This window comes from Cheilinus undulatus, linkage group 4, assembly GCF_018320785.1.
Source record: "Cheilinus undulatus linkage group 4, ASM1832078v1, whole genome shotgun sequence".
NCBI classification, from domain to species: domain Eukaryota; kingdom Metazoa; phylum Chordata; class Actinopteri; order Labriformes; family Labridae; genus Cheilinus; species Cheilinus undulatus.
In genome coordinates, this window is record NC_054868.1 from 30,032,780 (window position 1) to 30,047,430 (window position 14,651).

Sequence of the window (14,651 nt, forward strand, 5' to 3'; positions counted from 1 at the left end):
ACGATTGATGAATATAAGCCACAGTCAAAGTATGCCTCTGTTTAACTGGACCCTGGTGATTGGGTGTACCTGTAGGGAAGACAGAGGGTATATTGTCTGCATCTCCAGCCACCAGTGAGGGAACGATCCAGGTGAAGCCGTAACCCGTGAGGCCAACAGAATGGGCCACCTCAAAGATGGTGTAAGATTCCTCCTTTGTGCAGTAAAGTAAAATAACCGGACTCTGCAGTTTCTTCATCTGGTTCTGAATCTTGGAGTCGCCATCATCCACTGACATGTCCAATAGGAGGACTTCTTCAAGCTCCCAGCCCACAAAGCTGTTCTCGATAGTGCTGCGGACCTAGATAGGAAGGGAAAGGGAGAAGTGATTTTTACAAAGTGTAGGCTGCACACATACAGGAGGAGTTGTTCGGAGAGATGCTGGAACAAAACTGACTGAGATGTCTCCTCCTCCAGCTCCCAGATAGCAAAACTGTTCTTTCTTAACACATCTTCTGGGAGTAGGACGCAGTGGTCGATTTTTTTTCAAATGCAAAAGAGCAAAATTAGGTAATCTCTTATCCCAGATCTTCAGGTTCTATCTGAACACAGAGGAAATTCACTGAAAAACTGTGTCTATTTTATTTGCGCCAAGCACAGCTATACTAGATAAGAAGCCATTTTTTGTATCAAGGGTTCTTATTTTAAAAGATGGCATTTAAATTAAATACATATCTTTATTTTTTGTTTTATTTTTCAGGGTCTCAGAGAAATAGCTGGCCCTTGTAGGAATCAATGCAGCAGGACTTATTTGGGCTGTGTGAAAAGCAGAACAAAGATTTGAATACAAAGTACTGATAACCCATAACAACACCCATTTTCTTCTGTACTGAGAGAAAAAGAAAAGAAAACCTTAAATCCATATGCTGTTTTCAGATTTATGATGCTAGTTTAAAGTGGCTGCCCAAATATAAACGAGTTGGAGCTCTTCTCACTACCTAATTCTCTAGAGTTTGAATTTGTCTTCAACATATTTTCCCTCTACATTTTGTAGATATACAGTACTGCAGGGACAGTAAACACACTAAGCTTATAACAGACTCTGTACTGTAGATGCTGTATGAACATAAACAAACATAAAATAAACTGGACTACTCTAATATGTTCCCCAAAGAAGACTGCATGCTTAATATCCACATACATATCCTCCATTTAGATTTATAATGTTTGGCTTTTGTTTAAACTACAATGATACTTAAACTTTGTTCAAAGGGTATGCAGCCATTTCAGCAGTAATATAGAGAACTATAATTAGCCAACTTTCAAAAGCATTTTTAATTCTTTTCAACTGTGTCTGATGTTCAAAGTCACTCAGGATCTTGTACCATTGACTTTAAAGAGTCTCCTCTCAGCTCTGGAGATAAGGAGGCGTCTGGAGCCTCACTGAGGGGCTGCATTCAAAGAGACATGTTCGGCCAATCTGCTTTCTTCCATTAAAGCAATCAGAAAAGGGAACTCGCTTCCCACTTACATCAGGCTCTGCCAAACCTTATCATTTTTTTCCCCAAAAGCTTGAAATTATGGCTTGAAACCAAAAAGACAATCATGTCCCCGGAAATAGTTGCAGCTGTTTGGATCATTTCAGCCATTGTAAATAGTCCTTGCTTAAGTTCAGAAGAAATGAAAAGTAAAAGCAATAGGACTGAAATCTTATTACAGTGCCACAAAACAATGTGAAAATATGGTAGAGAACTGACCTTCTATAACAGGTCCCCAAAAGATAGAAGTAATAATATCTAATGTGCCAGGGACCCAAAGTGAAACTGGATTTCTCATTTTAATGTCCTTCTGCTTCTGCAGTCAAAGGAATACTTCTTGCAGGTTTAAAGGCAGTGCATTTTGTGGGCCCCCTCTAAGATACAATGCTTATAAAAAGTATTCATCCACTTGGATGTTTTACCCTTTAATTGATTTTTTAAATCAATCATGGTCAAAATAATTAGGATTTACCCTGCTTTAATGTCAAAGTGAAAACTGATTTCTTCAAAGTAACGACTATTTCAACAAAATGATGTAATGTAAAATAAGTGACTGCATAAATTCACCTCCTTTAAGTCAGTATCAGGCTTGCACATCTGGACAGCTCAATTTTACTCCCTTCTTCTTTGTAAAACTGCTCAAGATCTGTCAGGTTGCACAGGGATCAGGTGTGAACAGCCCTTTTCAAGAGCCACAAAATCTCTATTGGATTTAGGTCTGGGCTTTGACTCAGCCACTCCAGAATATTCACCTTGCTGTCTTTAAACCATGTCTTTGTAGCTTTCACTGTATGCTTCAGGTCATGGTCTTGCTGGAAAATAAATCTCCCCCCAAGCCATAGTTATCCTTCAGAGTTAATAAAACTGTCTTTCAGGATTTTCCTATATTTTGCCTCATTTACTTTACCCTCCACCTTTACAACCCTTACATGGCTGGCTGCTGAGAAGCATCCCCATAGCATGATGCTGCCACCACTGTGCTTCAATTGGGGATGATGTGATTTTGTCCTCCAAACATAATGTCTTGTCTGATGGTCAAAAAGCACATTTTTTTTCTCATCAGACCAAAGAGCGTTCTTCTACTTGACCATGGAGTCTCCCACTTGCCTTTGGGAAAACTGGTTGAGACTGAAAAGTTTTCTTCAACAGTGGCTTTCTCTTTGCCACTCCCCCATAAAGCTTTACTTGTATGCAGAGTATCCCCTATCAGCTGCTGATGCTTGCAACTCCTTCAGAGAAGTCATAGGTATCTTTGTGGTCTCTCTTACCTGTCTCCTTCTTGCATGGTCAATTGTGAGGACGGCCTGATCAAGGCATTTTGCACAAGTACCACATTCCTTCCATTTCTTAATGCTTTTCTTAATGCTTACTTTTCAATAACGATTTCTCTGAGTTGCTTGGAGTGTTTCTTTGTTTTCATGGTGTAATGGTAGCCAGGAATACTGATTAACCAGTGACTGGACTTTCCAGACACAGGTGTCTGCACACTACAATCATCTGAGACACTACTAGTCCTAATTGGCTAGACCTCTGTTAAATTTGATCAGTCAGTTTAAAGGGAATGAATATCTGTGCGTCACTTATTTTATATTACAGAATTTTATTTAATTTGATATTACTTTGCAGAAGGCTGTTTTCATTTTAAAATTTAAAACGTTTTTTGCAATTAAAAAAAAGCCAAATTATATTGACCATGCTTCATTTATTAAATCAATAAAAGGGTAAAACATCCAACAGAATGAATACTTTTGATAGGCACCGTGTGTCCAGATACACAGAATTTTATGTAAGTGACTTTGATTGCTTATTTACCTTATTGACAAAGTCTTGGTAGCCGGGGTAATATGTGGTGACTATGGAGAAGATGTACCAGTCATACTCCTCCATGATGTTCAACATGACCGAGGCCTGCTGCTCGATGGACGGGCCAAACTGGAAAAACATGGAGTTGTCGTCCTGGAAACCAAAGACACGGAGCCAATCAGCAAACAAGGTCATGAGTCATACAGCATGAGAGAGAAAACTGGAAGGTAGGCCACAGATGATTATGGAGCGTGTCCAGCTCCAGTGAGCCTCAGGAGCAAATATAGTCCTGTTTAGAGCTCAGAGCATTCTCTGTTTATGAACACTGAAAATAAGCAACATTATGAAATATCTTTTATAAATCAAAAGAACTTTATATATTTCAATAATTTTGAAATACTTACATCAACGCAATGTCTTAGGGTTTTCTCAATAGCATGAATATTCAGCAAAAAAGATGACTCATTCTTTTTCAGGGGCATTTAAATATGCTGCCCAGGGAATGCCAAAGAATAACAGGTACAATTGCCATCTGGTACAATTATTTTTAATGTGGGGGGCCCTATTTGATGACAGACATCGCTTTCATAATATTTTCCTCCAAGGAGGGAGAAAGAAAAGAGGAAGCGGGAAGTAAAAGAAGTCCTGGAGTTACAGAAGCCTGATGTCTGGTGCTGTAGATTGGTGAAGGTCAGTCAACCATATTAAACTGCCAAGTAACTCGACGGGACACAGAAGTCAAGACGGATTATTCAGGAATGTTAGTGACCAGAGGCGACGTGGCAGAGGGGCTGTAATGAGAACAGCATCATGTCAGGGGCTCTCTGTGTGGACAGAGTGAAGTATACAGTAGAAAGGTGACTGAGATGACTGGGGGTGTTGGGTCATGCTGACTCACTGGATGCTGTTTAACCATTTCTCAGCCAACATAGTTTAAAAGGATAAATGTAAGATGAATGAGTTAAATGACACTAGTCTTATGTAAGGTTGTCTACTTTGAAGAGTTTATATGATACAAATATCTGAGGTTTTTTTTAATTCTTTAGTACAGTGCTAATTTTAACAGCTATTTTCAATTCTAGTCTCAGTCTAAGTCTTTAGATCAAATGCCTTTTAGTTTACGTCACATTTTAGTCATTTCTACCCTTTAAAGTTTTAGTCTAATTTTAGTCTATGAAAACTCAACAACTAGTCAATGTAAAGTCCACGCTTTTTAGTCTTAACTTTTAATCCAAGCATTTATTCTTTTACCTAAATCTGGAACCAAATCATGGTAGTATGTCCTACACACCCTGCCAAACCTGGGATCCCTGTTTTCTACAGGTGAGAGGCAGAAGAGATACAGATACAGATGCATTGTATTTTGACAGATTTACCCACAGAGGAGAAATATCATGGATTTTGAATGTCCAACGAAAACTAAATTATATTTTAGTCTAGTTTTAGTCATCTTGAAAAAAAACTAAATCTGCTTTTAGTCCGTTTTAGTCATCAAAGATCTGTTTAAGTCTGGTCTTAGTCTAGTCTTTCTCATGGAGAAAAGGCTGTTGACAAACATTTTTAGTCATAGTTTTAGTTGACAAACTTAACACAGCTTTAGTACCAAAAGTACCAAACCTTGAAGAAGAACCAATACACATTTGTATCTCGAACCCAAGGATGCTGTGGGTGGAGAGAGAGAGAGGCAGAGCTTGCAGTAAACACTGGTATCCTGTTGCTAAAACAGACTGATACTGAGAGAGGACTTAGTATCAGTATTGTCATGACTGTTTCCCAGCAGTTATGCTCTAAAGAAGGGGAACACACCAAAACCTCTATACAGACATGAAGGAAGATTCAAGGTTTTGTTTGATGCTGAAGATGTGCTTCTATCTGCCCGCTGCATGCCTCTTTGCTCCCCCCTCCATCAGAGCCTCTGTCCTTGTTTCACTCCCTGTTTGTCCCAAGAAGTTCTTTACATCACAATCTGCATACTGATGACAGCCTTCCAGCCCTGCACAAGCACTGACACCCCATGAAATGACCGAAATATGAAATGTTTGAAAAACACAAAAAAGAACCAATCCATACATCTATTCTGGTTTATTAATAATAATTCAGAGAAAATTTTTGACTTTAGGTAGACCCTATACAATTTTTCAGGAGAATTTGTATTCATTTTGCTTTGAATTAACCTTTTATCACTGGGAACATAATGCAGAATTCTAGTATGTGCTGTTTTGTGAACCTTTCTTATGTGCAGGTAACTATTAACTAATTGGTATCCAGGAAATCATTTTGATATTGTGCTTCTAAACAGATAGCTACTGTTTCAAAATTCAATATTCTGTTATTGTGACAACATTACTCTTATGTCAATATGTCAAATAAAGCTAGTTTTAAAGCCTGAGGATGTGGAGAGCATAGCTCAACTGAGGAGATTAAACTAGCTCAGGTAGCTCACATAGCTGCATCCAAAGTGAGCAGTCTACAAACATGCAGCCGAGTGACTCTTAAAACAGGCCCAGTAGTTCTTTAAGCTTTATGCAAACATCAAGGTCTGAAAGGAACTCTGACTCAGGCCACGGTGGCAAGGAGAGGAAAACAATCTATTAGCCAAGCACCTTTTCACTGACAAAAATGGCTAAATAAATCATTTTGAGGGTTGTCTCTCTGTAAGTATCACCATTTACTAGCTACTAAGTTAGCTTTATGCTATGGCTAGTTGGTAACAGGCTGCTTGCAAAAGGTAAGCTGATGATCTGTTTAGCAAATAATGCCACAGTGGCTGGCACTCCTAACATGTATGTATCACTTTATGTGTGTGTTTTAGCCCGCAAAGGATTAGGAGAAAGAACCTGTAGCTACACCACAACCAGAGATAAACTGATTCCAGTTTTGTTGGCCAATTTATATTTCTGATTTTGCTCTTGTCTTACCTGCTGAGACCAATTTGGGTTGAGATACAGTGTGTCCTAAGTCAAATACTTCTGTACTAATAAATACTTTCAGTACATCAGTGCTCAGAGTGTGCTCAAACTGAACAGTAAATTTAAATGCAGTATACTAATGGCACACTCAAAAATGTCCAAGATCTGGGTGTGGAACAATGGACACCTCACGGCCTCAATGAACGACACATGAGTGATGTAGTTTGTTGTACTGTTAGCATGCTGGCATGCTAGCTAACATTTTGTTAGCAGTAGCACATTTTAATTAAAACAATACATTGAAGGCAATATAAGTTCATTTTTACTGAAGACAATAGTGTTAACATAGTTAAAATGATAGTTACATAATATCAGTACTGAGCAAAAATACGCCTATTGTCTGTTGAAAAAGGAGTAGAAGAAGAAAATAAAGGAGGATAAACTATTTATACTTCCTGTTAGTGCAAAACAGCAGTCCATAATTTGGGATGATACCTATTTACTGTGATAAAGTACTCTGTACTGCATTTAAGTGTACTGTAATACAGTATAGTATCAGAAGTATGTGATCTGAGACAAATTTATTGATTCCCTTTCTTTAAAAAAATTTAACTGACAGCAAAAAGAAACAAAAGTCCTTTTTTTATAATAGATATCCAAATTAACCAAATCAACAATCACTCATTCCCACTCAGACAAATCTCCCACAAAATATATTTATGTTTCAAACCCTGTATTTCCTGTATTCCTGTCTACTTTTACGCCCTCATTTTTGTTGTTTTTATATTTGTTGAGTAAAATGTAAAAATATATCAAAATATCTAAAATGAAGCAGATGTCATGCGAGAGACAGAAGTTTATTACTACGTCCTTGTCAGATGTATTCTCCATGACTCCTGAAGGAATTACAAATCACACAACATAACTACAATCAGATGTTTTCATGATGTAATTACTTCTTACAGCATTATACTTGACTGCCTCTCTTTTTCTAACTGCCTCAGTGAACACATTCTGCAATGAGTTTTCATCATGTTCTCATATCCGTTAGTTATCAATATAAGTCTATAATATTTCCTGCAAAGTGATGTGTCTCAAATAAGGTCATGTTTTTTAATCACAGGCTCACAAGCTGAGGTTCTGTCATATACCACGACTGTCCTGTTGTAACCAAAAAAAAATGTTTTAATCATTTTATTACAATAATCTTTAAATGTATTGTGCTTCAGCAGCCTGAAAGGGAGAGGAAGCGAGTACACAAATGCAAACTGCCAGAGCAGATCTGCCATGGGTAGAGGGTTACTTTAAGGCAAGAGGAGCGGGTGCAGGGAAATGGTTTATTCTCTAGTGTGTCAGTGCTTTTCCTCTTCTGCTGATGGGAACCTCATGTCCACTCTGCCAACATGCTAGCTCATGTGTGTGTAGCTGTAGGTATAGTTTAGGTGTCAATGCAGGCATGGCATGACACAGTGTGTTACCTGTGACAAGCACAAAATCACAATGATATCACAGAAAAATAAAGCAAGGACCATAAGATCACTGATTACAGCTAAGCAGGACAAAAATGAGCAGATTCTGGTCACCAACTGATCTATCATTATAAGTCAAAACAAAGTGGCCCAAAAAACTCTACCACTCTTCTGGTACAGATGTTATTCACCATGTGGCAGATAGCCCTCTCAGATTCCATATTTGGACTTTGGCAGGTCTTAATTCCAGACTCTGAACGACCCCTGACCCGAGCTTTCGGCAGAAAAGTCAGGGGTACACTTGTTTCACGCATGCTGATTTAAGAGTAAAATTAATGTCTGTACATAGCTGAAAAAAGTAATCCAACAAGCAGCTGTAATGGCACTTCATTCAAAACAAGTAAAAAAAAACAAGTCAGTGAAAAACTAAGCTTTTGTAAAATTTGTACTTTGAACACCATAAATGTTTGGGGAAAGTAATAGCTCTGAATCCAGCAGCAGATAATTTCACATTCAAATCAAAGTTGTTAAGGGTTGAAAAGATATTTTTGTATTCACATCTAACTTATTTTTCAGCCAAGATAAAAAAGTGAAAAAAAAAAAAAAAAAAAATAGAAAGAAAGAAACCAACTACTCTCTGCCTGACAGTTTGCTCAGTGAAGAATTCTTCGTATGCCTTTTATTCAGTTATTATTTTTTCACTTCACTTGTCTTTTCCTTTCATTTAAAAATAAAAGGTTAAGCTATAAATTGGCTCTTCAGTGAATGTCTACATGTTCCCTTCAGATCAGATTATGCCTGGATGCCCTATTACGCTCTGTATATATGCCACAATTTCATATTCATGTGCATTTAGATCCATAGGTAAACTATGTGAATCCATCCACAAGTGCAATCTACCATAAATGTTAGTCATACAGGAGAGTGAGTGCTCCTCGAGTGAGGTGTGCTACCTCCACTCAACATCAAAGCACAACTCCCCCCTTCCTCCTGGGAGAAGAATGATATGTTACCTACTTTTCACTGTAATGAGGTAATAACAGCGCAGTGTCAAGTGGCGGTGAAGGGATTGGCATTGGTGGAAACAAGGGGGGAAGGGGAGAATGTATGAGCCCAGGCTGAAACCTGATGTTTTACCTTTTCTGACAGGGAACACGCTCCACTCTGCTCAGGGAGGTAATGAAGGTTTTCTCAGGCATAAAGACAGCCAATGCACCATTCACCTCTAACCTTACATCCATCATTGTCGAGCATTTCAGCTTCACCACGCTGACTTCATAAATGACTGGAACACTACATGCAATTCACAGAAACCTTAACCTTACACTAAATTATAATTCCATCAGTGCATTCAGTCATTTCCTTCATCCATGAACATTATCTGTGCCTCCATCTATTCAGGACACACAAACCTCCTTATTACACTCATACACTGACACACTGAACATCTATTTTTTCCCTGACAACCAAACTCCGAAGTCCTTCAGCAGGTCTGGTAAATGATGGAATACCAACAATGAGGTTGTGATTTGTGTCCTTTACGAGTCCATCAAAGTTCAAAGTCAGAGATAGCGCTCCCGTCTTCTGCAGCAAATTGAGTCCATTTGAACACCTCTTAGTGAAATCTGCTCCTTTAAGTCTTAGTGAAAAAGTTATTTTTCCATTTTGTATATTTCAGATACTGTTTCCATCCATTTCTTGAGGTTAGGGGGCTCAGGTTTATATCATCTTCTTGTAACTGGTTTTTTACAAGCCACAAGCAGTATCTTATACAAATACCAATCTTTTTTAGAAACATTTTCTGTAAACAAACCAAAATACAATAGTTTCACATCATGTGGTATTGCATAACCAAAAATCTTTTCTAGAGATGCAACAATATTAACCCAGAATAACTGAGTTTTTGGACATGTCCAAAAGATATGGGAGTGGTTGGCACTGATGCTGGAGACAGTGTCGATGTGTCCACACTGTCTCCAGCATGGGTTATGTGTTTTAGATTGTTGATTTTTAATGTGTGGTGTTATAAAATAACGTACCAAATCTTCCATCCAAATTCTCTCCATTTCTCAGAGCTTGTGGATGAGTGTTGTGTTCTCCACATTGAACACCAATCCCCCTGCGGTGTTTCCACCTGAAGTTACTTTTCCCATTTTGATTCGATATATTTAGTGTTGTTTCCTTTCTGTATCTGGAAAGCCTGGTGAAGTTTTAAAATAAGCTTCATGTCATACTGCTTATATGCTGTTGAAAAAATATCTAACATTGAAATTAGGGATGGACCGATCCGATCCAATACTGGTATCAGGTCCGATATGGACGTCATTGATAGATCGGATATCTGACTGACAGTGCCGATCCAAGTGAGTGATCCAAATCTATCCTACAGTTTGCGGTAGACCATGAACGCACCGCAGTCTAACATGAGACAGTCTGTGTGTAACTGAGCTAGTATTATTTGGGGATGTTCTTAGCAGTAGGATAAAAACCAAGTTGTTCACAGTCAAACTGGGTGTTATGTATTAAAGGCTAGGTATTCATGCATAACTGCTGTAAGTTTCCAATAAGCTGAATCTTTTCATACATCACCTGAGTTGTATGGGGAACACTGCATGCTATGTGCATGTGTTTGAATGGTGCAATTTTTTGTGAAGGCAGAGAGGATGTCCAAGATGCTGAATGTTCTCGGTGCCCATGTACATAAAAAAATATCAAAATATTCAACAAATCAAACAAATCATACAAACTGGTTGACAACTCAGTATATGAATGATAGCAGAAATGGTCTGCATTGATAAAGAGACAGTTCACAAATTTGGCATAAAGGTTTGAACATGGCAAAAGTGCATGCCAAAGCTCAAAACTTACGACTCCTCATCAAAAGAAAAAAACACAGAAGCAAATTTATGGAGACATTGAAGAAAAAACTGAAGGAAATTCACATTTTTTAGAAGAATTGATTACATGTGATGAAACTTGGATCTTTCGATATGATGCTGAGACCAAAAGGCAGTCAATGCATTGGAAAACTATCATCATCAACAAGGATGAGAAAGCATGACAAAGCAAGTCCAAATTCAAGGCCATGTTTTTTTTTTTTTTTAAATAAAGGGTATAATTTTGGAGGAGTGGCTTCCAGGAGGGTCAATGGTGAATCAACACTATTATAAACAGGATTTAATAAAACTGCAAGAAAAATCAAGAAGAAAGAGATCACAGTTGTGGAAAAATGGTTTCTTTCTTCATCAAGACAACACTCCAGCTCATACTGAGCTCTGAGTTAATCATCACATTGCTTGATCACCTCCCTATTCACCTGATTCAGCACCCTGTGACTTCTTCCTTTTTCCTCAGATCAAATCTGTGCTCAGAGGAGCACGTTTTGAGTCTGTGTCAGAAGTTAAGAAAAGAAGAAAACCTACTGCACTGCTTTGATCAGTGGCAGATAAGAATGCAGCATTGTGTTGATGCAGAAGGTGAATATATCTACGGAGAAAGACACTGAAAAATGTTTATGTTCAATTAAACTGTTTTACAGCATTAATCTTGTTTTTAATAGCAATACCTGGTAAGTAGCCACAACTGTCAAAATGACAGTCTGTAGATTTGCATACTAGCTATGCCTTCATACTGATGTTCTGATACCATTTTTTCCTTCCAGATACGATTCTGATACCAAGGTGTTGGGTATCAGCCAATACTGAGTACTGATCTGATACCAGTCTGAACTTTCTGAACTGACTGTTCAGCCTAGCAAATTAATTCAGACCTTTATTTGACTCAGAGCATGGCTCAACAAATAGAATTCTAACTGTACAGTGTCTCTGTGGCCCTAAAGTTGTTTTCCTGCTGATTATTGAGTAAATTCCTGTTGAATTTTTAATTATTTGGACTCTTAATGTTAATAAACGTATTTGTTTTATTAATTAAAAAGCATTATGGAAAATAAAGTCTTCTGTTGCTTAAAAAACTAGAAACATATTTTCTGCACTTTACACAGACTCTAAAATACACCAGAAATGTGATATCTCTAGACTATCATCTTGACAATTTTAAGCAGATCTACCAGAATGATTGGTCACCAAATCACCATAATGGACATTCTTAGGATTCTTTGTATACATTTGAAAATCTACAGTCTGGAGCAGCCTACTTCCCCATCACTGAGCTACCCTGCTCTATTTGGTCCTGCTTTTTTAATTTCCTCTCACTTACTCACTCACTCACTCACTCACTCAGTATCCGTATGTCCTTAAACCTTTAAACTCCTTCTTCATCTTGTTATCACTCTCCTGATTCTTCTTTCTCAAAGTGGCCTCAGAGAGGTTTAATCACTTGTGAGACCTAAACCTGCCATTCAGAAGGATCATGGTGTTACTACTTACTTCACTCTCTCCTTCTTAGATTACTACAAATCATCATCTCATTCCACTTTCTCTTTCATATCCAAATCAGTCCTATTTGATTTTGTTCTTTTATTTATGTGGTACTATACTTATTTTTTTACCCACTTTCACCAAATCTTCTTCCTCTCTTTTTTCCGTTTTAAATTATGTCCTGCAGCTCCATTAGTTCATATCACTGAGGTGTGAAGTGTCCTGCAGGCCGTGGTCTGTGTGTGTGTCATTACGTGGGCTGAGAGCATTCGTGCCTGCTTGTCTCCCTGCCTGTCGTTTCTCATCATGCACTCCTTTACTATGAGCCCAGGAAAGAGGTTTGTCACGTAATTTTCAAGCTTTGCTGTTGTCTTTTTTTCTATACGTTGCATGTGACTATCTTTGAGGTGGGTTACAGATTGTTATTTGTGCTGTCAGACATGATTAGACTGTGTGAAAAATGACTGGAGGGACTGCAGGTTGACCTGGTCTGAATGTGTCTCTGCACAGTTACATAAAGGAGGTTTGCTCTGCTTTAATAAACAAAAGCTGGATGACCATGTTGAACATTTCTGAACGCTTTTGCTTTAAGTACACCACATTATGTTTGAAATCCTAAATTAGCTACATTAGCCTCTGAGATACTCATTAGAATACGAAGCCATGAGTATTGTTAGATAGCAAATAACCCTCTGATTATAGTCAGGCTACAAACCCATTTCCAGGAGAGATGGGGCACTGAGTAAAATGTAAATAACAGAATGCAATGATTTGAAATCTCAGATCCACATTTCATTCACAATAAAACATAAACGTGTCAGATTTTGTAACTGCGAAATTTTATTTCATGAAAAATATAAACTCATTTTAAATTTGATGGCAGAAACATATCTCAAAAAAGTGTGGACTGGAAAGGCTGGGAAAGTCAGTGGTAGTAGTGACAAACAGCTGGAGCAGCATTTTGCAGGCAACAGGTCAGAAACTGACTGGGTATTTAAAAAAAAGCATTTTGGAGAGGCAGAGTCTCTTAGATGTAAAGATGGGCAGAGGCTCACCAATCTGCGAAAAAATGTGCCTTAAAATTGTGGAACAATTTCAGAAAATGTTCAACGTAAAATTGTTAAGACTTTAAATATCCCTTCATCCACAGTACACAAAATCAAAAGATTCAGAAAATCTGTAGAAATCTCTGTGCATCAGGGACAAGGCTGAAGGTACATTGGATGCTTGTAATCTTCAGGCCCTCAGGCAGCACTGCATAAAAAAACAGGCATGATTCTATACTGAAAATCACTGCATGGGCTAAGAAACACCTCCAGAAATCACTGTCTGTTGACACAGTTTCTCATGCCATCCACAAATGCAAGATGCATCATGTAAAGAAGAATCCATATGCTGATGCTGATGGATTTGCCAGACTCCATCTCTGTCATCAGGCAAATCCATCTTGAAAAGCTCCAGTACACAATGTTTGTGCTGAACTGATTACTGTTCAGACCAATTAGCAACATTTAAGGAGAACAATGCGATAGCTATAGGTGGGGTTTAGTTGGGCTCAAAGCCTTTTGCAATAGCTGGTCCAGTGCAGTGATTAGCTGGGATATAGCTCTTGCGCAGCCTCAAAGTGACCAGAACATGACCACATTTCTGCATGAAAGAAAGAATAAAAACAACAGTAAAAGCTTTTCATGACAGGAAAGATGTTTCGCTCTTCTGTCGAACTGCTTTGGCATGAGTATGTAATAGTTACGGGTGAAATGGTTACTTGTTGTATGAGTGGATGTATACAATGACTGCTAGTGAAATGATTAGCTCAGACTTAGCCACAGCAGCATTTTTGTCAGAACTGGACATTTCTTTATTAAAACAGGAACAGAGAGCAACACTGAAAGCTTTTCATGATGGAAAAGATGTTTTCGTTCTTCTCCTGGTCTGCATTGGATTTGTGATTGTTATGGGCGGGAATTGCTGGTGTATCCAATGGCTGCTGTTGTAGTAGCTATTAGCTCAGATGTAGCTGTAGGAAAGTGGCAGTTAAATCAGAACTGGACAACATTTCTTTTTAACACTAGCAAACAGCCACACTAAAGGCTTGTCTTGACAGAGAAGATGTTTTCTGCCTGTCTCCAGACTAGGGATGTCATGATAACAGATTTTCTTGGCGCGATTATTGTCAGCAATAATTGCGATTTTACGATTATCACGATTATTTTTGCATTAATTAATTTCACACTACCATGAATAAGTAAAATCACATGAACACTCCTTATAAGTCTTGTATTTTAATTTATTTCCATCCTAGGATGCTCGCATAACAAAATAATACATCAACAATGTAAAGTAACCAATAATTACAAGAAAATGATAATAATCCCATCTAGATGGACCACTCGAGTGGTCTTAGCTGAGTGGTGTTTGAGTTAAAAAGCTATAATTCAGTCAATCTCATCTATTTTATATCCCTCAAATATAAACACATTCTTCATATTCACAATTGTATTTATTAAAGTTTCCCATCAAAAACTAAATTTTCCCCTATTTTATGTGGCATTGAACACATCATAACATGAATAATAC

At 38.0% G+C, this 14,651-nt stretch overlaps 1 protein-coding gene across 7 annotated transcripts in view; it reads right to left on the reverse strand.

The window, feature by feature from the left end:
• Window positions 1-14,651, reverse strand: part of grin2bb (glutamate receptor, ionotropic, N-methyl D-aspartate 2B, genome duplicate b) — a 171,845-nt gene that overhangs the window by 72,888 nt on the left and 84,306 nt on the right. For all 7 annotated transcript variants that reach the window (XM_041784804.1, XM_041784807.1, XM_041784809.1 and 4 more), the window contains 2 exons: window positions 3,330-3,473; window positions 70-340 (listed from right to left, as the gene is read on the reverse strand). In XM_041784804.1, the coding sequence (XP_041640738.1) occupies window positions 70-340; window positions 3,330-3,473 (415 nt within the window). The remainder of the gene's footprint in view (window positions 1-69; window positions 341-3,329; window positions 3,474-14,651) is intronic.